At 43.2% G+C, this 27,879-nt stretch overlaps 1 protein-coding gene across 1 annotated transcript in view; it reads left to right on the top strand.

The window, feature by feature from the left end:
* The window catches only part of epha5 (EPH receptor A5), a 188,238-nt gene that overhangs the window by 49,245 nt on the left and 111,114 nt on the right, over window positions 1-27,879 (top strand). Inside the window, exons 4-5 of the mRNA XM_031826005.1 lie at window positions 20,462-20,617; window positions 23,548-23,883. Coding sequence (XP_031681865.1) covers window positions 20,462-20,617; window positions 23,548-23,883 — 492 coding nt within the window. The remainder of the gene's footprint in view (window positions 1-20,461; window positions 20,618-23,547; window positions 23,884-27,879) is intronic.

Genomic DNA, 27,879 nt, shown 5'->3' with positions numbered 1-27,879 from the left:
ACCTATTAAGAAATCTAGACAGGAACCAGGCTCTGAGGGGTGACAAGTCTTCTTCTGGCTGTGCCGTGTGGAGTTAAGAGTACATGGCCATTAAGGTCATTAAGATTATAAAATGCCTGACCATTAAGGCCAGCTCCTTCTTCAAGATGTTCAAACATTCAGAAAGGCCGGCAGGGTCAAATAATAATCACAGTGGTTGTAGAGGGTGCAAGAGGTCAGCACACCGGGAGTTAATGTCAGTTGGTTTTTCATCGCCAAGCATTCAGAGGTCGAGACAGCAGGTGTGGTAGGGAGGGAGAGGGAGAGGGGCAAGGTAGCACGTTGAAACTGAAGCAGCAGCATGACAAGGTAGCACTTCTGGTGAGCAGGTCAGGGTTCCATAGCCACAGGCAGAACAGCAGAAACTGGATCAGCAGCACGACCAGGTGGACTGGAGACAGCCAGGAGTCATTAGGCCAGGTAGACCCGATACATGGTCCTAGGGATCAGGTCATTCCGGGAGAGGGGGAGAGAGATAGGAGAATTAGAGGGAGCATATCTAAGATCACACAAGACACCAGATAAGACGGTAGAATTACACCAGATATAACAGACTGACCCTAGCCCCCTGGCATATAGACTATTGCAACATAGATTCAGGAGACTGAGACGGGGGGGATGGATATAACTCACTTTGGCAAAGCACAGCCCCGACACCACCAATGGGATGTCATCAGACCACTAACTTACTACCCTGAGACAAGGCTGAGTATAGCCCACGAAGATCTCCCCCACCGCACGAGCCCGAGTACAGGAAGGATGGAAGAGTGCGAGCAAGCCAGTGACTCAGCCCTGTAAAAGGGTCAGAGGTCAGAGAATCCCAGTGGCGAGAGGGGAGCCGGACAGGCAGAGACAACAAGGATGGTTGGTCACTCCATTGCCTTGCCGTTCGCCTTTGTAACCCTGGGCCAGACTACACTCAATAATAGGACTTACTGAAGAGATGAGTCTTCAGTAAATACTTAGGTCGAGACCAAGTCTGCAACTCTCATGGATAGGCAGACCATTGCATAAAAATTTAGCTCTGTTGGAAAAATCCCTGCCTCCAGCTTTTTGCTTAGAAATTCTAGGCACAATAAGGTCTTGTGACCGTAGCATACGTGTAGGTATGTAGAGGTCGACTGATTAATCTGAATGGCCGATTAATTAGGGCCGATTTCAAGTTTTCATAACAATCTGTACACCTTTTATTTAACAAGTCAGTTAATTAAGAACACATTCTTATTTTCAATGATAGCCTAGGAACGGTGGGTTAACTGCCTTGTTTGTTTTTACCTTGTCAGCTCTGGGATTCAATCTTGCAACCTTACAGTTAACTAGTCTCTAACCACTAGGCTACCCCCCCCCCCCCCCCCCCCCCGATGCTAAAATAAATACAGCAGGCAATATTTACCAGGTAAAATTGTCTCACTTCTCTTGCGTTCATTGCACGCAGAGTCAGGGTATATGCAACAGTTTGGGCCGCCTGCCTCATTGCGAACAAATTTGCCAGAATTGTACGTAATTATGACGTAACATTGAAGGTTGTACAATGTAACAAGAATATTTAGACTTAGGGATGCCACCCGTTAGATAAAATACCAAACGGTTCCGTATTTCACTGAAATAATAAACGAAATGTTAGTTTCCGGATTCAACCATATTAATGACCAAAGGCTCGTATTTCTGTGTGTTATTATGTTATAATTTTGTCTATGATTTGATAGAGCAGTCTTACGGAGCGATGGTAGGCAGCAGCAGGCTCGTAAGCATTCATTCAAACAGCACTTTTGTGCGTTTTGCCAGCAGCTCTTCACAAGCACAGCGCTGTTTATGACTTCAAGCTTATCAGCCGAATGGTTGGAGTAACCGATGTGAAATGACTAGCTAGTTAGCGGGGTGCGCGCTAATAGCGTTTCAAACATCACTCGCTCTGAGACTTGGAGTAGTTATTCCCCTTGCTGCTTTTGTGGAGCGATGGGTAACGCTGCTTTGAGTGTGGCTGTTGTCGATGTGTTCCTGGTTCGAGTCCAGGTAGGGGTGAGGAGAGGGACGGAAGCTATATTGTTACACTGGCATGGCATTACATTACTAAAGTGCCTTTAAGAACATCCAATAGTCAAAGGTTAATGAAATACAAATGGTATAGAGAGAAATAGTCCTATAAATACTATATTAACTCCAACCTAAAACTTCTTACCTGGGAATATTGAAGTCTCTGTTTTTGCATTATTTAAACCAAATTGAACATGTTTCATAATTTTTTTGAGGCTAAATGAATTTTTATTGATGTATTATATTAAGTTAAAATAAGTGTTCATTCAGTATTGTTGTTATTGTCATTATTACAAATACATTCCAAAAAATCGGCCGATTAATCGGCATCAGGTTTTTTATTGCTCCTCCAATAATCGGTATCGGTGTCGGCGTTGAGAAATCATAATCGGTCGCCCTCTAGTATGTATGGCAGAACCAAATCGGAGAAATAGGTAGGAGCAAGTCATGCAATGCTTTGTAGGTTAGCAGTAAAACCTTGAAATCAACCCTAGCCTTAACAGGAAGCCAGTGTAGAGAGGCACTGGAGTAATATGATCACATAGTCAAGATGCTAGCAGCCGTATTTTGCTATGTTGGCACCACTGCCATACTGCATCTCATCCCAAAGCATTGCATTACACACTCCACATAACCCTATAGCCTTGCATGGAAGTGTACTTCGCCAGACTGTCAAGAACCATGCCCTCATCCAGGCCAAGGTGGCGAGACACAGTAGTGATGACACCATAGGCCTTGTTGATCTCTGCACCAGACAGGATACTCTTGCCAGCATATTTGGGATCCAACATGTACGCTGCGGTGTATTTCACAACTGTTTTCCTCTGCTTGGAGCAACAGTGAAAAGGGATGGGCAGTACGGAATTTTTCTCTTAAATCTGCAAGCAGAGTGTCATTGTGTCCCTCAATCCGTACAATGGCTACTGCTGTAGGTTTCAGAAATTTCAGGCTGCTTACCTCTCTCTCCCAAAATATATCATCCAGGGGGATCCTCTTGATGGGGCTGTCCATATCGGCAGACTGTGATATGGCCATTTCTTGGGGAGATTCCTTCCCCTTAAGGATACTGTCAAACATGATGACACCACCCCAACGGGTGTTGCTGGGCAGCTTCAATGTGGTACTCCTCAGTTAGCAGGCTAAATGATTTAAACACACTTTGCTGTAGACTACTATTTGCTAGTTATCAAAAAAATAATGTATGTCATATACAATATATTCACCCCACCCAGTAATGTAATCAAAACTTACCAGAAAGCATGTAGTCTTTGGCTCAGACAGTGTAGTAGTGTGTGCTCAATAGCATCTCATCTTGAAAATCCCCTGTACATGTGATGGAAGAGTGCACTGTGCATGCAGAGGGTTGCAATTCCATTGAATTGGGGATAGTTTAACCAAAACAAAAAAACAAGTCCTAGAATTGTCTTATGTGTATCCCACAAAAAAAGGTTCACTGTTAACTTTAAAAAAATAATATATAAATTCCCCAAATTCCCAGGCTTAACTTCCTATGGAAAATTTCTGGAAAAATGCTGGAAATTTACCAGAAGGTTTCCGACCCTTTGTAACCCTAGTTCAGAGTAACGACGAACACCTTCACAGTTTTATTTGACACGACTGTACAACCATCAAGATTCATTTTCAAATCAGACAGCAGATTTCTTTGTTTCTTGGGACATAGAACTAACATCTCTGTTTTGTCCAAGTTTAAATGTTGTTGTTGTTTTTTTTTATCCGCCATCCACTTATGTCTGAAACACAGGCTTCCAGGGTAGGCAATTTTGGGGTTTCATCAACGTGTGCAGTTTTGTGTTGTCTGCATAGCATTGGAAGTTGACATTGTGTTTCTGAATGCCATCCCCAAGTGGTAGCTTATATAGTTAAAACACAGAACGGAACCTTGAGGAATACTAAAACGTACCATTGATTTCTCACAGGACAAACCATGCACAGAGACTAATTGATACCTTCCTGACAGATAGGATTTTAACCAGGCAAGAATTTGTCCACGTAGGCCAATTACAGATTCCAATGTTTCCAAAATAATGTGCTGGTCGATGTTGTAAAAAGCGTCACTAAGGTCTAGGAGCATGAGGTGAATGTTAACCTGTTAAACACTAGAAGTGCCACAGGCCAACATCCACTGACGTCTGATTTTGTATATAAATCAGCCACAAAAAATGGTAATGTCCTGCTCCTTCCCTGACTTTTCCTAAATGTTTGTATTTTACGCTGCTCAGTCACAATTTTGAAATCACAAACAGAGAAGTATGTAAAGCCTTTTAACCAGTTTTTTCACACATATTCCCAACTTAACCCACCAATACAATGTGTTGTAGAACGTTGGTAACCAGCCAGGCTCCAATACAATGTGTTGTAGAACGTTGGTCCCCAGCCAGGCTCCAAGACAATGTGTTGTAGGACCATGGTAACCAGCCAGGCTCCAATACAATGTGTTGTAGGACCATGGTAACCAGCCAGGCTCCAATACAATGTGTTGTAGGACCATGGTAACCAGCCAGGCTCCAATACAATGTGTTGTAGGACCATGGTAACCAGCCAGGCTCCAATACAATGTGTTGTAGAACCATGGTAACCAGCCAGGCTCCAATACAATGTGTTGTAGGGTATTGGTCCCCAGCCAGGCTCCAATACAATGTGTTGTAGAACGTTGTTACCCAGCCAGGCTCCAAGACAATGTGTTGTAGAACGTTGGTACCCAGCCAGGCTCCAAGACAATGTGTTGTAGAACGTTGGTACCCAGCCAGGCTACAAGACAATGTGTTGTAGAACGTTGGTACCCAGCCAGGCTACAAGACAATGTGTTGTAGAACGTTGGTACCCAGCCAGGCTCCAAGACAATGTGTTGTAGAACGTTGGTACCCAGCCAGGCTACAAGACAATGTGTTGTAGAACGTTGGTACCCAGCCAGGCTCCAAGACAATGTGTTGTAGAACGTTGTTACCCAGCCAGGCTCCAATATAATGTGTTGTAGAACGTTGGTACCCAGCCAGGCTCCAAGACAATGTGTTGTAGAACCATGGTACCCAGCCAGGCTCCAAGACAATGTGCTATAGGACGTTGGTACCCAGCCAGGCTCCAAGACAATGTGCTGTAGGACGTTGGTACCCAGCCAGGCTCCAAGACAATGTGTTGTAGAACGTTGGTACCCAGCCAGGCTCCAAGACAATGTGTTGTAGGACGTTGGTACCCAGCCAGGCTCCAAGACAATGTGTTGTAGAACGTTGGTACCCAGCCAGGCTCCAAGACAATGTGTTGTAGAACGTTGGTACCCAGCCAGGCTCCAAGACAATGTGTTGTAGAACGTTGGTACCCAGCCAGGCTCCAAGCCAATGTGTTGTAGAACGTTGTTACCCAGCCAGGCTCCAAGACAATGTGTTGTAGAATGTTGGTACCCACCCAGGCTCCAAGACAATGTGTTGTAGAACGTTGGTACCCAGCCAGGCTCAAATACAATGTGTTGTAGAACGTTGGTACCCAGCCAGGCTCCAAGACAATGTGCTATAGGACGTTGGTACCCAGCCAGGCTACAAGACAATGTGTTGTAGAACGTTGGTACCCACCCAGGCTCCAAGACAATGTGCTATAGGACGTTGGTACCCAGCCAGGCTCCAAGACAATGTGTTGTAGAACGTTGGTACCCACCCAGGCTCCAAGACAATGTGCTATAGGACGTTGGTACCCAGCCAGGCTCCAAGACAATGTGTTGTAGAACGTTGGTACCCACCCAGGCTCCAAGACAATGTGCTATAGGACGTTGGTACCCAGCCAGGCTCCAATACAATGTGTTGTAGAACGTTGGTACCCAGCCAGGCTCCAAGACAATGTGTTGTAGAACGTTGGTACCCAGCCAGGCTCCAAGACAATGTGTTGTAGAACGTTGGTACCCAGCCAGGCTCCAAGACAATGTGTTGTAGAACGTTGGTACCCAGCCAGGCTCCAAGACAATGTGTTGTAGAACGTTGGTACCCAGCCAGGCTCCAAGACAATGTGCTATAGGACCATGGTAACCAGCCAGGCTCCAAGACAATGTGTTGTAGAACGTTGGTACCCAGCCAGGCTCCAAGACAATGTGTTGTAGAACGTTGTTACCCAGCCAGGCTCCAAGACAATGTGTTGTAGAACGTTGGTACCCAGCCAGGCTCCAAGACAATGTGTTGTAGAACGTTGGTACCCACCCAGGCTCCAAGACAATGTGTTGTAGAACGTTGGTACCCAGCCAGGCTCCAAGACAATGTGTTGTAGAACGTTGTTACCCAGCCAGGCTCCAAGACAATGTGTCGTAGAACGTTGTTACCCAGCCAGGCTCCAAGACAATGTGTTGTAGGACCATGGTACCCACCCAGGCTCCAAGACAATGTGTTGTAGAACGTTGTTACCCAGCCAGGCTCCAAGACAATGTGCTGTAGGACCATGGTACCCACCCAGGCTCCAAGACAATGTGTTGTAGAACGTTGTTACCCAGCCAGGCTCCAAGACAATGTGTTGTAGAACGTTGGTACCCAGCCAGGCTCCAAGACAATGTTCTGTAGGATGTTGGTACCCACCCAGGCTCCAAGACAAAGTGCTGTAGGACCATGGTAACCAGCCAGGCTCCAAGACAATGTGCTGTAGGACGTTGTTATCCACCCAGGCTCCAAGACAATGTGCTATAGGACCATGGTAACCAGCCAGGCTCCAAGACAATGTGCTGTAGGACCATGGTAACCAGCAAGGCTCCAAGACAATGTGCTGTAGGACGTTATTACCCACCCAGGCTCCAATACAATGTGCTGTAGGATGTTGTTACTCAGCCAGGCTGCAAGACGATGTTCTGTAGGACGTTGGTACCCAGCCAGGCTCCAAGACAATGTGCTGTATGATGTTGGTACTGAGCCAGGCTGCAAGACGATGTTCTGTAGGACGTTGGTACCCAGCCAGGCTCCAAGACAATGTTCTGTAGGATGTTGGTACCCACCCAGGCTCCAAGACAATGTGTTGTAGGATGTTGGTACCCAGCCAGGCTCCAAGACAATGTGTTGTAGGACGTTGGTCCCCAGCCAGGCTCCAAGACAATGTGCTATAGGACGTTGGTACCCAGCCAGGCTCCAAGACAATGTGTTGTAGAACGTTGTTACCCAGCCAGGCTCCAAGACAATGTTCTGTAGGAACGTTGGTACCCAGCCAGGCTCCAAGACAATGTGCTGTAGGGTATTGGTACCCAGCCAGGCTACAAGACAATGTGTTGTAGAATGTTGTTACCCAGCCAGGCTCCAAGACAATGTTCTGTAGGAACGTTGGTACCCAGCCAGGCTCCAAGACAATGTGCTGTAGGGTATTGGTACCCAGCCAGGCTACAAGACAATGTGTTGTAGAATGTTGTTACCCAGCCAGGCTCCAAGACAATGTGCTGTAGGATGTTGGTACCCACCCAGGCTCAAATACAATGTGTTGTAGGACGTTGGTACCCAGCCAGGCTCCAAGACAATGTGCTGTAGGACGTTGGTACCCAGCCAGGCTCCAAGACAATGTGCTGTAGGACGTTGGTACCCAGCCAGGCTCCAAGACAATGTGTTGTAGGACGTTGGTCCCCAGCCAGGCTCCATGACAATGTGCTATAGGACGTTGGTACCCAGCCAGGCTCCAAGACGATGTGCTGTATGATGTTGGTACCGAGCCAGGCTCCAAGACGATGTTCTGTAGGACGTTGGTACCCAGCCAGGCTCCAAGACAATGTTCTGTAGGACGTTGGTACCCAGCCAGGCTCCAAGACAATGTTCTGTAGGATGTTGGTACCCACCCAGGCTCCAAGACAAAGTGCTGTAGGACCATGGTAACCAGCCAGGCTCCAAGACAATGTGCTGTAGGACGTTGTTATCCACCCAGGCTCCAAGACAATGTGCTATAGGACCATGGTAACCAGCCAGGCTCCAAGACAATGTGCTGTAGGACCATGGTAACCAGCAAGGCTCCAAGACAATGTGCTGTAGGACGTTATTACCCACCCAGGCTCCAATACAATGTGCTGTAGGATGTTGTTACTCAGCCAGGCTGCAAGACGATGTTCTGTAGGACGTTGGTACCCAGCCAGGCTCCAAGACAATGTGCTGTATGATGTTGGTACTGAGCCAGGCTGCAAGACGATGTTCTGTAGGACGTTGGTACCCAGCCAGGCTCCAAGACAATGTTCTGTAGGATGTTGGTACCCACCCAGGCTCCAAGACAATGTGTTGTAGGATGTTGGTACCCAGCCAGGCTCCAAGACAATGTGTTGTAGGACGTTGGTCCCCAGCCAGGCTCCAAGACAATGTGCTATAGGACGTTGGTACCCAGCCAGGCTCCAAGACAATGTGTTGTAGAACGTTGTTACCCAGCCAGGCTCCAAGACAATGTTCTGTAGGAACGTTGGTACCCAGCCAGGCTCCAAGACAATGTGCTGTAGGGTATTGGTACCCAGCCAGGCTACAAGACAATGTGTTGTAGAATGTTGTTACCCAGCCAGGCTCCAAGACAATGTTCTGTAGGAACGTTGGTACCCAGCCAGGCTCCAAGACAATGTGCTGTAGGGTATTGGTACCCAGCCAGGCTACAAGACAATGTGTTGTAGAATGTTGTTACCCAGCCAGGCTCCAAGACAATGTGCTGTAGGATGTTGGTACCCACCCAGGCTCAAATACAATGTGTTGTAGGACGTTGGTACCCAGCCAGGCTCCAAGACAATGTGCTGTAGGACGTTGGTACCCAGCCAGGCTCCAAGACAATGTGCTGTAGGACGTTGGTACCCAGCCAGGCTCCAAGACAATGTGTTGTAGGACGTTGGTCCCCAGCCAGGCTCCATGACAATGTGCTATAGGACGTTGGTACCCAGCCAGGCTCCAAGACGATGTGCTGTATGATGTTGGTACCGAGCCAGGCTCCAAGACGATGTTCTGTAGGACGTTGGTACCCAGCCAGGCTCCAAGACAATGTTCTGTAGGACGTTGGTACCCAGCCAGGCTCCAAGACAATGTGTTGTAGGACGTTGGTACCCAGCCAGGAGCTAATGTGTCTCTCTCTTTCCTCATTGAATGAATGACAAATGGATGAATGGGTGATAATTGTGCACATTACTTTACAATTGAATTTAAATTAGGCCTAAGTGAATGATAAGGAGGGTGAAGAGGTTGAATGAATTAAGGACGACAATAGTGTAATGATGAGTTTGTTTTATGCCTATTTATCATCATCGGCACTCATGTTAATACTTTGAGCGCCTCCTTGCAGGTTGATACCATTCTCTTATCATCGTTGGCGCTCATGTTAATAATTTGACCGCGCGCCTTGCAGGTTGATCTTTTTGACGTTTTACTTTGTAAAAATAAAGAAGCTGTTACAGGACTGTTTTATATTGACGATAACTCTATTACTAATCAAATGTATCGAAAACATCCTGTGTGTTGCAATAGGCCTTTAGAATAATGCAAAACATGTCCTTGACTCTATCCAAGTTGATGAGCAAGGGGAAACAAACATTGCCAGTCAGCCTGCACAGCGGTCCATTGAAACTACACCTAAACTAATTTAATATATAATAAGAGTTAGCCTGAAGACTAGATTAAATTGACAAAAATCTGATTAGTGACAATATTATCTGTTTTCAAATTGTGCATGTAGAGATGAGTGCAGTTTGGAATTGGCAGATGCAGGTAAGACATTGTGCTCTTTCTGATACTTTAAAGAAATCACATTCTGCAATTTCCAGGAAACTCACCTTTGTCAAATTTAACCTTTGTCAAGAAGTGCATCTATATTTTCAAATATAACTTTTACTAAGAATTCCGGTGTTGTCCCTGCATTCAGTACATGGCCACTCCACGGTCCCTGCATTCAGCACATGACCACTCCCTGCATTCAGCACATGACCACTGTACTGTCCCTGCATTCAGTACATGGCCACTCCACGGTCCCTGCATTCAGCACATGACCACTGTACTGTCCCTGCATTCAGTACATGACCACTGTACTGTCCCTGCATTCAGCACATGACCACTGTACTGTCCCTGCATTCAGTACATGACCACTGTACTGTCCCTGCATTCAGCACATGACCACTGTACTGTCCATGCATTCAGCACCACTCCACTGTCCCTGCATTCAGCACATGACCACTCCACTGTCCCTGCATTCAGCATATGACCACTCCCACTGTCTCTACATTCAGCACATGACCACTCCACTGTCCACGCATTCAGCACATGACCACTGTACTGTAAAATCAACATAACAACGTGAATGGATGTAGTCTAGATACTACCATGTTGTGTTGCTGCCATGTTGTGTTGCTGCCATGTTGTGCTGATGCCATGTTGTGTTGCTTCCATGTTGTGTTGCTTCCATGTTGTGTAGCTGCCATGTTGTTCTGCTACCATGTTGTGTTGCTACCATGTTGTGTAACTGCCATGTTCTGCTACCATGTTGTGTTGCTACCATGTTGTGTAACTGCCATGTTGTGTTGCTGCCATGTTGTGCTGCTGCCATGCTGTGTTGCTGCCATGTTGTGCTGCTGCCATGTTGCGTTGCTGCCATGTTGTGATGCTGCCATGTTGTGTTGCTACCATGTTGTGTTGCTACCATGTTGTTGTCATGTGTTGCTGCCATGTTGTGCTTCTGCCATGTTGTGTTGCTACCATGTTGTGGTGCTGCCATGTTGTTGTCATGTGTTGCTACCATGTTGTGGTGCTACCATGTTGTTGTCATGTGTTGCTGCCATGTTGTGTTGCTGCCATGTTGTGTAGCTGCCATGTTCTGCTACCATGTTGTGTTACTGCCATGTTGTGTTGCTACCATGTTGTGCTGCTGCCATGTTGTGTTGCTGCCATGTTGTGCTGCTGCCATGTTGTGTTGCTACCATGTTGTGTTGCTGCCATGTTGTGTTGTTACCATGTTGTGTTGCTACCATGTTGTGTTGCTGCCATGTTGTGTTGCTACCATGTTTTTGTCATGTGTTGCTACCATGTTGTGTTACTTCCATGTTGTGATGCTACCATGTTGTGTTGCTACCACGTTGTGGTGCTACCATGTTGTTGTCATGTGTTGCTACCATGTTGTGTTGCTACCATGTTGTTGTCATGTGTTGCTATCATGTTGTTGTCATGTGTTGCTGCCATGTTGTGTTGTTGTTTCTCTTTATGTACTATTGTGGTGTCTCTCTTGTTGTGATGTGTGTTTTTTTGTCCTCGCAGGAGCCTTTTTGCCTTTTGGTAGGCCGTGATTATAAATAAGAATTTGTTCTTAATTGACTTGCCTAGTTAAAAAAATGTTAAATGAAATAAATAAATGCTGTGGCAATCCCTCCATTGTGTAACATGACCGTGATTAACATTACAATACAATAGAACAATAGTCTAGGACATCAGCTGCATGGTGGAGGAATAGCCTCATGGCTGCTAGCTGGGAACGCTGAGTTAAGAGACAGAGAGAGTGTGCAGGGGCTAGCCGAGTTCAGAGAGAGAGAGAGTGCGTGTGTGCAGGGGCTAGCTGAATTCAGGGGGTATTTTTCAGGGCTAATATTGCATGACAGGAGACCAAGGTTCCGTCAAGGTGAATCAGGCCCAGTTTCTCCTCTCCTCTTTCCTCCTCCTCTTACCCCCCCCCCCCCCCTCCCCTCATCCTAAGGGCCCCGCTGCACTGCCCCTGGTCCCCCATCCCCCAGTCGGAGAGGAGAGGATTCTCCCTCAAATCACAATAACCCTAATCTTTAAATTACATGATGATACCACATCACAGATATACCGTTGAATGAAATGGAAATTAGATTAATTTCTGTTGGACACAACCTCTATAATGTGGAATGAAGGAGCCAGTGTACAGCGTGTATGAATTTAATTAGGTAGATCAAAGGTTTCATAATCCGTTATGGCAGTCTGTGTATTTGATAGGGAATCTGGCAGTCTGTGTATTTGATAGGGAATCTGGCAGTCTGTGTGTTTGATAGGGAATCTGGCAGTCTGTGTGTTTGATAGGGAATCTGGCAGTCTGTGTGTTTGATAGGGAATCTGGCAGTCTGTGTGTTTGATAGGGAATCTGGCAGTCTGTGTGTTTGATAGGGAATCTGGCATCTGTGTGTTTGATAGGGAATCTGGCATCTGTGTGTTTGATAGGGAATCTGGCAGTCTGTGTGTTTGATAGGGAATCTGGCAGTCTGTGTGTTTGATAGGGAATCTGGCAGTCTGTGTGTTTGATAGGGAATCTGGCAGTCTGTGTGTTTGATAGGGAATCAGAGTTGTGTAGGTGATAACACGGAGTTGTGTAGGTGATAACAAGGAGTGTCTATGTGTTTGATAGGGAATCAGAGTTGTGTAGGTGATAACAAGGAGTGTGTGTGTGTGTGTGGACCCATCTCACCTTGTACCCCCCCACCTCCTCTCTCCCTACCCGTCCCCTCCCTCTCTCCCCCCCTCCTCTCTGCCTCCCTCCCCTCCCTCCCTCCCTCCCTCCCTCCCTCCCTCCCTCCCTCCCTCCCTCCCTCCCTCCCTCCCTCCCTCCCTCCCTCCCTCCCTCCCTCCCTCCCTCCCTCCCTCCCTCCCTCCCTCCATCCATCCATCCATCCCCCTCTTCCTCCCCCTCCCCACTCTTAGTGGACTATATAGGGAATAGGGTGCCATTTGGGGCTTAGACCTAGGTGATTGAAGTGTAGAGAAATGTATTTAGCCATGCCATGATCTATGTATCACTCCATACACACTCTGAGGATGTTAACATCATACATTGTTTAAATGAACCAGTTGATGCCTGGCTGCTTAGCTGGATGAGGCTGCATGGGGCTGGAGGTGAGGCTACATGGGGCTGGAGATGAGGCTACATGGGGCTGGAGATGAGGCTACATGGGGCTGGAGATTAGAATAAATGGGGCTGAGACTACATGGGGCTGGAGATGAGAATAAATGGGTCTGTCTCTCTCTTGTGTTGCACTGAACTCACTCACTCTCAGTTGCTGACAGTTGACTCACTCTCAGTTGCTGACAGTTGACTCACTGTCAGTCATGGGTTGTTTTGAAGAACAGGTCGCCTACACAGTCATATAACAGATCTTCAGGATGTAATATTTGTTTCGTACAATTTGCCACCATCTTGTCCTATAGGATATTGGTATGCACATTTTATTTAATAAAAGACTGCTGCTTTTGAATACAATCCATGCCTAGATGATATAATAGAGTCACCTTAAAAACAGGATTTAACTGAGTGTGAAATGTGACAATATTATCAATTGTCACATTGTACATGATGAGTTGGGAACACAAACTACTTGGAGCAGCTTGGATCAGCAGCCGTGTTACTGTCTAACTACCAGCTTCTGTCTATATTACCCAGTGTGCTGGCCTCCCAGCTTCACATCCTTCCAGCATCCCAGCCCCCCATCCTCCCATTCTCTCAGCCTTCCATTCCCCCAGCCTCCCATCCTCCCATTCTCCCATCCTCCCATTCTACCATACTCTCATCCTCCCATTCTACCATTCTACCATCCTCCCATTCTACCATACTCTCATCCTCCCATCCTCCCATTCTACCATACTCTCATCCTCCCATCCTCCCATTCTACCATACTCTCATCCTCCCATTCTACCATACTCTTATCCTCCCATTCTACCATACTCTCATCCTCCCATCCTCCCATTCTACCATACTCTCATCCTCCCATTCTACCATACTCTCATCCTCCCATCCTCCCAGTCTCCCAGCCTCCCAGCCTCCCATCCTCCCATTCTCCCATTCTCCCATCCTCCCATTCTACCATACTCTCATCCTCCCATTCTACCATTCTACCATCCTCCCATTCTACCATACTCTCATCCTCCCATCCTCCCATTCTACCATACTCTCATCCTCCCATCCTCCCATTCTACCATACTCTCATCCTCCCATTCTACCATACTCTCATCCTCCCATTCTACCATACTCTCATCCTCCCATTCTACCATACTCTCATCCTCCCATTCTACCATTCTACCATCCTCCCATTCTACCATACTCTCATCCTCCCATCCTCCCATTCTCCCATACTCTCATCCTCCCATCCTCCCATTCTACCATCCTCTCATCCTCTCATCCTCCCATTCTACCATACTCTCATCCTCCCATTCTACCATACTCTCATCCTCCCATTCTACCATTCTACCATCCTCCCATTCTACCATACTCTCATCCTCCCATCCTCCCATTCTACCATACTCTCATCCTCCCATTCTACCATACTCTCATCCTCCCATTCTCCAATTCTACCATACTCTCATCCTCCCATCCTCCCAGCCTCCCATCCTCCCAGTCTCCCAGCCTCCCAGCCTCCCATCCTCCCATTCTCCCATCCTCCCATTCTACCATACTCTCATCCTCCCATCCTCCCAGCCTCCCATCCTCCCAGTCTCCCAGCCTCCCATCCTCCCAGCCTCCCATCCTCCCAGTTCCCAGTCTCCCTATCCAGAGTAGAGACAGAGAGGAGAAGATAAGAGCCCATTTCCCATTACCAGAGGTTTGTTTGAGGTTTTTGAGGAGTGTCATGTGAGTCACTGCCTGAAAACCAAATGGCAGCCTATTCCCTATACAGTGCACTACTTTAGACCAGAGCCCTATCAAAAGTAGTGCACTATATAGGACATAGGGTTCACAGTGGGTGTCAGGGCAGCAATGCAGCAGGCAGGTTAATGGTATTGCGAGGTCAGAGCCTGTGGTAGATTAACCCTGTGATTTGGAGAGGGGGGCTCTTGTAGCAGGAGTGGAGGCTTAGCCCTGACAGAAGATCCGCACATCGTCACAGGGCCATGCAGGGTCGCGCTCAGAAGAGGATGTCTGCATCACAAATGGCACCCTATTCACCCATTTGAGCTCAAGTCAAAAGCAGTGCACTAGAAATAGGGTGTAATTTGGAACGCAGGCAAGGTCAGTTAGGCCACTCAATAGACAAGGTGAGAGGGGAGTAGCAGGGTTTATGTGAGAAGGAATCATGGATTCTTTAGATTATTGTCAGTTTTGCTGTATTGCTGAGGTAAAACGTAGAGGAAATATTTCAGCACACAAAATACTATAATGATGCCTGCATGGCACAGAGGAAAAAGCAATGCAATGTCGCTATGTTACCTGTATTTATTATGGATACCCATTAGTTCCTGTCAAGGCAGCAGCTAATCTGCCTTAATTTTGCTGGACTCCAGGAAGAGTAGCTGCTGCCTTGGCAGGAACTAACGGGGATCCATAATAAACCCCAGGAAGAGTAGCTCCGGCCTGGCAGGAACTAATGGGGATCCATAATAAACCCCAGGAAGAGTAGCTGCTGCCTTGGCAGGAACTAACGGGGATCCATAATAAACCCCAGGAAGAGTAGCTGCTGCCTTGGCAGGAACTAATGGGGATCCATAATAAACCCCAGGAAGAGTAGCTGCTGCCTTGGCAGGAACTAATGGGGATCCATATTAAACCCCAGGAAGAGTAGCTGCTGCCTTGGCAGGAACTAATGGGGATCCATAATGAACCCCAGGAAGAGTAGCTGCTGCCTTGGCAGGAACTAATGGGGATCCATAATGAACCCCAGGAAGAGTAGCTGCTGCCTTGGCAGGAACTAATGGGGATCCATAATAAACCCCAGGAAGAGTAGCTGCTGCCTTGGCAGGAACTAATGGGGATCCATATTAAACCCCAGGAAGAGTAGCTGCTGCCTTGGCAGGAACTAATGGGGATCCATAATAAACCCCAGGAAGAGTAGCTGCTGCCTTGGCAGGAACTAATGGGGATCCATAATAAACCCCAGGAAGAGTAGTTGCTGCCTTGTCAGGAACTAATGGGGATCCATAATAAACCCCAGGAAGAGTAGCTGCTGCTGCCTTGGCAGGAACTAATGGGGATCCATAATAAATGAATTACTTGTGAGTGATGTGTAATAAGGCAACTTTTTCAAATCTTTGTGGCACACCTCATGTAGTCTAGCCCATAGTCCTATAAGGTTAGTATCACACCTCATGTAGTCTAGTCCACAGTCCTATATGGTTAGTATCACACCTCATGTAGTCTAGTCCTTGGTCCTATAAGGTTAGTATCACACCTCATGTAGTCTAGTCCACAGTACTATAAGGTTAGTATCACACCTCATGTAGTCTAGTCCATAGTCCTATAAGGTTAGTATAACACCTCATGTAGTCTAGTCCATAGTCCTATAAGGTTAGTATCACACCTCATGTAGTCTAGTCCATAGTCCTATAAGGTTAGTATCACACCTCATGTAGTCTAGTCCATAGTCCTATAAGGTTAGTATCACACCTCATGTAGTCTAGTCCATAGTCCTATAAGGTTAGTATCACACCTCATGTAGTCTAGTCCACAGTACTATAAGGTTAGTATCACACCTCATGTATCCTAGTCCACAGTCCTATAAGGTTAGTATCACACCTCATGTAGTCTAGTCCATAGTCCTATAAGGTTAGTATCACACCTCATGTAGTCTAGTCCATAGTCCTATAAGGTTAGTATCACACCTCATGTAGTCTAGTCCATAGTCCTATAAGGTTAGTATCACACCTCATGTATCCTAGTCCATAGTCCTATAAGGTTAGTATCACACCTCATGTAGTCTAGTCCATAGTCCTATAAGGTTAGTATAACACCTCATGTAGTCTAGTCCACAGTCCTATAAGGTTAGTATCACACCTCATGTAGTCTAGTCCATAGTCCTATATGTTTCAATAAGGTTAGTATCACACCTCATGTAGTCTAGTCCATAGTCCTATAAGGTTAGTATCACACCTCATGTAGTCTAGTCCATAGTCCTATAAGGTTAGTATCACACCTCATGTATCCTAGTCCATAGTCCTATAAGGTTAGTATCACACCTCATGTAGTCTAGTCCATAGTCCTATAAGGTTAGTATAACACCTCATGTATCCTAGTCCACAGTCCTATAAGGTTAGTATCACACCTCATGTAGCCTAGTCCATAGACCTATAAGGTTAGTATCACACCTCATGTAGTCTAGTCCATAGTCCTATAAGGTTAGTATAACACCTCATGTAGTCTAGTCCATAGTCCTATAAGGTTAGTATCACACCTCATGTAGTCTAGTCCATAGTCCTATAAGGTTAGTATAACACCTCATGTATCCTAGTCCACAGTCCTATAAGGTTAGTATCACACCTCATGTAGCCTAGTCCATAGACCTATAAGGTTAGTATCACACCTCATGTAGTCTAGTCCACAGTCCTATAAGGTTAGTATCACACCTCATGTAGTCTAGTCCATAGTCCTATAAGGTTAGTATCACACCTCATGTAGTCTAGTCCATAGTCCTATAAGGTTAGTATCACACCTCATGTAGTCTAGTCCACAGTCCTATAAGGTTAGTATCACACCTCATGTAGTCTAGTCCACAGTCCTATAAGGTTAGTATCACACCTCATGTAGTCTAGTCCATAGTCCTATATGGTTAGTATAACACCTCATGTAGTCTAGTCCATAGTCCTATATGTTTCAATAAGGTTAGTATCACACCTCATGTAGCCTAGCCCATAGTCCTATAAGGTTAGTATCACACCTCATGTAGTCTAGTCCATAGTCCTATAAGGTTAGTATCACACCTCATGTAGTCTAGTCCACAGTCCTATATGTTTCAATAAGGTTAGTATCACACCTCATGTAGCCTAGCCCATAGTCCTATAAGGTTAGTATCACACCTCATGTAGTCTAGTCCATAGTCCAATAAGGTTAGTATCACACCTCATGTATAACAAGGGGTGTAGAGTCTAACTGGCACACATCTATCTATCTGACAGTCACACAGTGCTATCTATCTGACAGTCACTCAGTGCTATCTATCTGACAGTCACACAGTGCTATCTATCTGACAGTCTCTCAGTGCTATCTATCTGACAGTCACACAGTGCTATCTATCTGACAGTCACTCAGTGCTATCTATCAGACAGTCACACAGTGCTATCTACCTGACAGAGACATATATCAGACAGTCACACAGTGCTATCTATCTGACAGTCACACAGTGCTATTAGACAGTCACACAGTGCAATCTACCTGACAGTCACACACTGCTATCTACCTGACAGTCACACAGTGCTATCTATCTGACAGTCACTCAGTGCTATCTATCTGACAGTCACACAGTGCTATCTATCAGACAGTCACTCAGTGCTATCTACCTGACAGAGACATCTATCAGACAGTCACACAGTGCTATCTACCTGACAGAGACATATATCAGACAGTCACACAGTGCTATCTATCTGACAGTCACACAGTGCTATCTATCAGACAGTCACACAGTGCTATCTATCTGACAGTCACACAGTGCTATCTATCTGACAGTCACACAGTGCTATCTACCTGACAGTCACACAGTGCTATCTATCTGACAGTCACTCAGTGCTATCTATCTGACAGTCACACAGTGCTATCTATCAGACAGTCGCACAGTGCTATCTATCTGACAGTCACTCAGTGCTATCTACCTGACAGAGACATCTATCAGACAGTCACACAGTGCTATCTACCTGACAGAGACATCTATCAGACAGTCACACAGTGCTATCTACCTGACAGAGACATATATCAGACAGTCACACAGTGCTATCTATCTGACAGTCACACAGTGCTATTAGACAGTCACACAGTGCAATCTACCTGACAGTCACACAGTGCTATTAGACAGTCACACAGTGCTATATATCTGACAGTCACACAGTGCTATCTATCAGACAGTCTCACAGTGCTATTAGACAGTCACACAGTGCTATCTATCAGACAGTCACACAGTGCTATCTATCTGACAGTCACACAGTGCTATTAGACAGTCACACAGTGCTATCTATCTGACAGTCACACAGTGCTATCTATCTGACAGTCACACAGTGCTATCTATCTGACAGTCACATGTCTTTGTAATTTATCAATCCTATTTGTGGTCTTGTAACATGACATTATTGGAGAAAATTGGTAACTATTGGTGTTGTCTGAGTTATACTACCACAACTTCTGGTGTCTGAGTTAGACTACCACAACTTCTGGTGTCTGAGTTATACTTCCAATAACCATGGGGCCTTGAGTTATACCACCAATAACTTTTGGTCCCTGAGTTATACTACCAAAACTTCTGGTGCCTGAGTTATACCAACAATAACTACTGGTTCCTGAGTTATACCACCAATAACTACTGGTTTCTGAGCTATACCACCAATAACTACTGGTTCCTGAGTTATACCTCCAATAACTATTGGTTCATGAGTTATACCACCAATAACTACTGTCTGTTATTCCACCAATAACTACTGGTTCCTGAGTTATACCACCAATAACTACTGGTGCCTGAGTTATACCTCCAATAACTATTGGTTCCTGAGTTATACCACCAATAACTACTGTCTGTTATTCCACCAATAACTACTGGTTCCTGAGTTATACCACCAATAACTACTGGTTCCTGAGTTATACCTCCAATAACTACTGGTTCCTAAGTTATACCTCCAATAACTACTGGTTCCTGAGTTATACTACCAATAACTACTGGTTCCTGAGTTATACTACCAATAACTACTGGTTCCTGAGTTATACTACCAATAACTACTGGTTCCTGAGTTATACCACCAATAAATACTGTCTGTTATACTACCAGTAACTACTGGTTCCTGAGTTATACTACCAATAACTACTGTCTGTTATACTACCAATAACTACTGGTTCCTGAGTTATACCACCAATAACTACTGCTTTCTGAGTTATACTACCAATAACTACTGTCTGTTATACCACCAATAACTACTGCTTTCTGAGTTATACCACCAATAACTACTGGTGCCTGAGTTATACCACCAATAACTACTGGTTCCTGAGTTATACCACCAATAACTACTGCTTTCTGAGTTATACCACCAATAACTACTGGTGCCTGAGTTATACCACCAATAACTACTGGTTCCTGAGTTATACCACCAATAACTACTGGTGCCTGAGTTATACCACCAATAACTACTGGTTCCTGAGTTATACCACCAATAACTACTGGTTCCTGAGTTATACCACCAATAACTACTGGTGCCTGAGTTATACCACCAATAACTACATGTGTCTGAGTTAGTTAGAAACCACATTCTAGATGTACGGATTGCACTGACAAAATGTATCGCTCACTAAAAGTACCGACCTGAACAAAATGTCAGTAATGTCTGACAAATTGAAACATCTCTCATCTTCAGTGTGCAGGGTAAATCTAACCACCTACTCCTCTCTCTCCTCTCTACAGTGTGTAAAGCAGGTTTATTCTGGTCTGTGCTGCATTAAATGTCCTCGTATCGGCTTCACTAGAGTCCAGTCTAACCCCCTTCTCCTCTCCTCTCTCTCCTCATCTCTCTCCCGTCTCCAGTCTGCAGAGCGGGATTCTTCCGATCGGTGCTGCAGACCCCTGCCTGCAGTAAATGTCCTCCTCACAGCTTCACCAGAGTCCAGGGTTCCGTAGGTTGTACCTGTGAGGAAGGATACTATAGGAGAGACAGTGACCCGCCCAACATGGCCTGTACACGTATGTACTACACCTCACTATGCCTCACCATTCATTACATACTATGCTGCTACATACGATCTACATACCGTAAAACTTCTCATATCTGCCTGTTCCTTTTAATAGAAGTGTGTAACGGCACATATTCCAGCAAATTAACAGCTGTTTCACGTATATGCAGATTCTAAATGAATTGTTTTCAAGATTACCATGAATTACCATGAATTGTTTACAAGGTTTAATATTTGATTTGTTACATTAAATAATTCAGTAATGACTCGAAGAAAGGATGGAAATCATCAGTTTTTGTCGCCAGTAAGAAAGTGCTAGCCATTGGCTGCTAACAGCTGAGAACTGCTAGCTAACAGGCAAGCACAAAAACATTATATTAATAATAATAGTAATAATTATTATTCATATTGTTATTATTATTATTTATTTTCCATACATATTGGTAGTAAACCACTCCATACATTAATACTATAGTAGTTATCAGTAGTAAACCACTCCATACATTAATACTGTAGTAGTTATCAGTAGTAAACCACTCCATACATTAATACTGTAGTAGTTATCAATAGTAAACCACTCCATACATTAATACTGTAGTAGTTATCAATAGTATACAACTCCATACATTAATACTGTAGTAGTTATCAATAGTATACAACTCCATACATTAATACTGTAGTAGTTATCAATAGTATACAACTCCATACATTAATACTGTAGTAGTTATCAATAGTATACAACTCCATACATTAATACTGTAGTAGTTATCAATAGTATACAACTCCATACATTAATACTGTAGTAGTTATCAATAGTATACAACTCCATACATTAATACTGTAGTAGTTATCAATAGTATACAACTCCATACATTAATACTGTAGTAGTTATCAATAGTATACAACTCCATACATTAATACTGTAGTAGTTATCAATAGTATACAACTCCATACATTAATACTGTAGTAGTTATCAATAGTATACCACTCCATACATTAATACTGTAGTAGTTATCAGTAGTATACAACTCCATACATTAATACTGTAGTAGTTATCAATAGTATACAACTCCATACATTAATACTGTAGTAGTTATCAATAGTATACAACTCCATACATTAATACTGTAGTAGTTATCAATAGTATACAACTCCATACATTAATACTGTAGTAGTTATCAATAGTATACCACTCCATACATTAATACTGTAGTAGTTATCAGTAGTATACAACTCCATACATTAATACTGTAGTAGTTATCAATAGTATACAACTCAATAGTATACAACTCCATACATTAATACTGTAGTAGTTATCAATAGTATACAACTCCATACATTAATACTGTAGTAGTTATCAATAGTATACCACTCCATACATTAATACTGTAGTAGTTATCAATAGTATACAACTCCATACATTAATACTGTAGTAGTTATCAATAGTATACAACTCCATACATTAATACTGTAGTAGTTATCAATAGTATACAACTCCATACATTAATACTGTAGTAGTTATCAATAGTATACAACTCCATACATTAATACTGTAGTAGTTATCAATAGTATACAACTCCATACATTAATACTGTAGTAGTTATCAATAGTATACAACTCCATACATTAATACTGTAGTAGTTATCAATAGTATACAACTCCATACATTAATACTGTAGTAGTTATCAATAGTATACAACTCCATACATTAATACTGTAGTAGTTATCAATAGTATACAACTCCATACATTAATACTGTAGTAGTTATCAATAGTATACAACTCCATACATTAATACTGTAGTAGTTATCAATAGTATACCACTCCATACATTAATACTGTAGTAGTTATCAGTAGTATACAACTCCATACATTAATACTATAGTAGTTATCAGTAGTATTCCGCTGCATACATGAATACTGTAGTAGTTATCAGTAGTATACAACTCCATACATTAATACTATAGTAGTTATCAGTAGTATTCCGCTGCATACATTAATACTGTAGTAGTTATACATTAATACTGTAGTAGTTATCAGTAGTATACAACTCCATACATTAATACTATAGTAGTTATCAGTAGTATACAACTCCATACATTAATACTATAGTAGTTATCAGTAGTATACAACTCCATACATTAATACTATAGTAGTTATCAGTAGTATACAACTCCATACATAAGCACCACAGTAGTTATTAGTAGGAGGGACTCAGACCTTCGTAACAAAGCCTGCACATGTAAATACAACACTACCATTTACACAAAAGGGTGATTTTATGATAAGAGTGCCCTTTGATATTTTAAGTAGAACTTGTTTTTGCATTTTAACATGTCCCTCCGTCAACCCTGTGTCACTTCTAGGAAGACTTAACCCCACTTAATCCCAAAATGTATTCCAGTTTCACCATCATAGTAAAAGCCTAGTTATTTTGTTGCTTTGACCAGGTTCTGAAGATGATTATGTATTGCATGTGATTAAAGATTCAGCTACAGCACCAGAAGTTTGGACACACCTACTCATTCCAGGGTTTTACTTTATTTTTTACCCTTTTCTACATTGTAGAATAATAGTAAAGCCATCAAAACTATGAAATAACACACATGGAATGATCTACAGTGCCTTGTAAAAGTATTCATCCCCCTTGGTGTTTTTCCTATTTGGTTGCATTACAACCTGTAATTTAACTGGATTGTTATTTGGATTTCATGTGTTTCATTTCATGCCATTTGTTCACCTTTTATTTAACCAGGTTTGCCGGTTGAGAACGAGTTGTCATTTACAACTGCCACCTGGCAAGATACCTCTACATAGTGGATCCTTTATGGAATAAGAGTGGATGTTATTGTCTTATCTTCTAGCAATTTGTTATAGTTTCAGCAGAATAACACTATGTTATAGTTTCAGCAGAATAACACAATATGTTATTGCCCTACAGGACCACCTTCTGCTCCTCGTAATGCCATTTCCAATGTAAACGAGACGTCGGTCTTCCTGGAATGGGCGGTTCCCGAGGAGACTGGCGGCAGGAAGGATGTCAGCTATAACATCCTGTGTCGTAAGATCAGCGTTGACAGCAGACACTATGAGGAGTGTGAGAGCACGGTGCGGTTCCTGCCCCAACGCAACAGTCTCAGGAACAACTCTGTGATGGTGGCAGACCTTCTGGCTCACACTAACTACACGTTCGAAGTGGAGGCCGTCAATGGAGTGTCTGAGCTCACCAACCCCGGACGACAGTTTGTCTCTCTCAACGTCACCACCAACCAGGCAGGTTAGTGTCTTCACATGATCTATATATATATATTGTATACATTACCTTTACCATAGATCAACCAGGCAGGTTAGTGTCTTCACATGATCTATATATATTGTATACATTACCTTTACCATAGACCAACCAGGCAGGTTAGTGTCTTCACATGATCTATATATATTGTATACATTACCTTTACCATAGATCAACCAGGCAGGTTAGTGGAATTGTCTATATACTTTATATACCACAACCAACATATCGAGGCTCCACAGACAGAGACTATGAGAGACGAAGAGAGAAAAGAGAAGAAACTCAAACCCATTAGCCCACTCCGTCAGTGAAACACACCCATTGGAGCCTCACACCTTGCCCTGCGGACACCAACCAATTAATGATAAAGCAGAGTTCCTCTCTCCGAACACCTCTTCTCTGACTCATGTCTTTGGAGAAGCCCTGTATTTGGATACTTTCTCCATAGACATTGGATTATTGCTTATTATTATTTGACCCTGCTGGTCATCTATGAACGTTTGAACGTCTTGGCCATGTTCTGTTATAATCTCCGACAGCTAAAAGAGGACTTGTCACCCCTCATAGCCTGGTTCCTTTCTTCCTAGGTTCTGGCCTTTCTAGGGAGTTTTTTCCTAGCCACCGTGCTTATGCATCTGCATTGCTTGCTGTTTGGGGTTTTAGGCTGGGGGGTTTCTGTATAGCACTTTGTGACTCCGGCTGATGTAAAAAGGCCTTTATAAATACATTTGATTTGATTGATTGACAGATTGAGGGATAGAGAGGGGAGGAGTCGATAGCTTAGCTTATCTCACACATTACGTAACATTTCAATTACCTGTGACACTAGGCCAACTATCCATGTAGAGCAAAGCAACAAGCAGAGTGTTCTGAGTCCTCTGACAAGGTTGTACAACTCTTCCTGTGGACTGGATTTCCTACTGTGAATTAGATTTCTAATTTAATGAGCTGCTTTCAGGGGATCGCCCAATCCTATTGGAAGCCAGTTAAGTATCTGAAGATTTCATTGTAAAATGAAACACGAGCACTTTACTCAAGCCATTCCATGTAATATATTTATATAAAACCAACAGTTTGGACACACCTCCTCATTAAAGGGTTTTTCTTTCGTTTTAGTATCCACCCTTGAGAGCTTTGCAGACTCTTGCCATTCAATTCAAATCCAATCAATAAATGTACATAACAATAACGAGGTAATATACACCAAAAAAGTGTATAGATAATAAACAGTGAGTGTAAAAACCAAGGGGGGGTTGAATGTAAAGAGTGACCGTTTGATTAGTTTAGCTGTTCAGCAGTCCTATGGCTTGGAGGTAGAAGCTGCTAAGGAGCCTTTTAGACCTAGACTTGGAGCTATGGTACCGCTTTCTCTCAACCAGCTTCACCAGCTTCACCTGGTATGCTTTTCCAACAGTCTTGAAGGAGTTCCCATATATGATGAGCACTTGTTAGCTACTTTTCCTTCACTTTGCGGTCCGACTCATCCCAAACCATCTCAATTGGATTGAGGTTGGATGATTGTGGAGGCCAGGTCATCTGATGCAGCACTCCAATCACTCTCCTTCTTGGTCAAATAGCCCTTACACAGCCTGGAGGTGCGTTGGGTCATTGTCCTGTTCAAAAACAAATGATAGTCCCTCTAAACGTAAACCAGATAGGATGGCGTATCACTGCAGAATACTGTGGTAGCCATGCTGGTTAAGCGTGCCTTGAATTCTAAATAAATTTGAAATAAATCACAGACCGTGTCACCAGAAAAGCACCCCCACACCAACACACCTCCTCCTCCATGCTTCACGGTGGGAACCACATACCTCCTCCTCCATGCTTCACGGTGGGAAACACACATGCGGAGATTATCCGTTCACCTACTCTGTGTCTCACAAAGACACAGTGGTCGGAACCAAAAATCTCAAATTTGGACTAATCAGACCAAAAGAGAGATTTCCACCGGTCTAATGTCCATTGCTTGTGTTTCGTGGCCCAAGCAAGTCTCTTCTGCTTATTGGTGTCCTTTAGTAATGGTTTCATTGCAGTGATTTGACCATGAAGGCCTGATTCACACGGTCTCCTCTGAATAGTTGATGTTGAGATGTGTCTGTTACTTGAACTCTGTGAAGCATTTATTTGGGCTGACATTTCAGATGCAGTTAACTCTAATGAGCTTTTCCTCTGCAGCAGAGGTAACTCTGGGTCTTCCTGTCCTGTGGCGGTCCTCATGAGAACCAGTTTCATCATGGCGCTTGATGGTTTCTGTGACTGCACTGTGTTTTCTCTTTGCTTTTTTGAGCTGTTCTTGCCATAATATGGTCTTGGTCTTTTACCAAATAGGGCTGCCTTCTGTATACCACCCCTACCTTGTCACAATACAACTGACTGGCTCAAACGCATTTCAGAAGGAAAGAAATTGCAGAAATTAACTTTTACCAAGGCACACCTATTAATTGAAACGTATCCCAGGTGACTACCTCATGAAGCTGGTTGAGAGAATGTCAATAGTGTACAAAGCTGTCATCAAGGCTAAGGGTGCCTACTTTGAAGAATCTCAAATATAAAATATATTTTGATTTGTTTAACAACTTTTTGGTTACCACATGATTCCTTATGTGTTATTTCATAGTTTTGATGTGTGCCCACATTTTTGACTGGTACTGTATACACACACACACACACACACACACACACACACACACACACACACACACACACACACACACACACACACACACACACACACACACCACTATACCCCACTATTATAGTATATATATCAACATAACACTATACCACACTATTATAGTATATATATCAACATAACACTATACCACACTATTATAGTATATATATCAACATAACACTATACCCCACTATCCCTTACCAAAAAACACCACTATACCACACTATTATAGTATATATATCAACATAACACTATACCCCACTATTATAGTATATATATCAACATAACACTATACCCCACTATTATAGTATATATATCAACATAACACTATACCCCACTATTATAGTATATATATCAACATAACACTATACCACACTATTATAGTATATATATCAACATAACACTATACCACACTATTATAGTATATATATCAACATAGCACTATACCCCACTATTATAGTATATATATCAACATAACACTATACCACACTATTATAGTATATATATCAACATAGCACTATACCCCACTATTATAGTATATATATCAACATAGCACTATACCCCACTATTATAGTATATATATCAACATAGCACTATACCACACTATCCCTTACCAAAAAACACCACTATACCCCACTATTATAGTATATATATCAACATAGCACTATACCCCATTATTATAGTATATATATCAACATAGCACTATACCCCACTATTATAGTATATATATCAACATAGCACTATACCCCACTATTATAGTATATATATCAACATAGCACTATACCCCACTATTATAGTATATATATCAACATAGCACTATACCCCACTATTATAGTATATTAATCAACATAGCACTATACCACACTATCCCTTACCAAAAAACACCACTATACCCCACTATTATAGTATATATATCAACATAGCACTATACCCCACTATTATAGTATATATATCAACATAGCACTATACACCATTATTATAGTATATATATCAACATAGCACTATACCCCACTATTATAGTATATATATCAACATAGCACTATACCCCACTATTATAGTATATATATCAACATAGCACTATACCCCACTATTATAGTATATATATCAACATAGCACTATACCCCACTATTATAGTATATATATCAACATAGCACTATACCCCACTATTATAGTATATATATCAACATAGCACTATACCCCACTATTATAGTATATATATCAACATAACACTATACCCCACTATTATAGTATATATATCAACATAGCACTATACCCCACTATTATAGTATATATATCAACATAGC

This window comes from Oncorhynchus kisutch, linkage group LG6 (genome assembly GCF_002021735.2).
Source record: "Oncorhynchus kisutch isolate 150728-3 linkage group LG6, Okis_V2, whole genome shotgun sequence".
Taxonomy (NCBI): Eukaryota; Metazoa; Chordata; class Actinopteri; order Salmoniformes; family Salmonidae; genus Oncorhynchus; species Oncorhynchus kisutch.
Note: the sequence above shows the minus strand (reverse complement) of the source record. Positions and strands in the feature narration are given on the sequence as shown.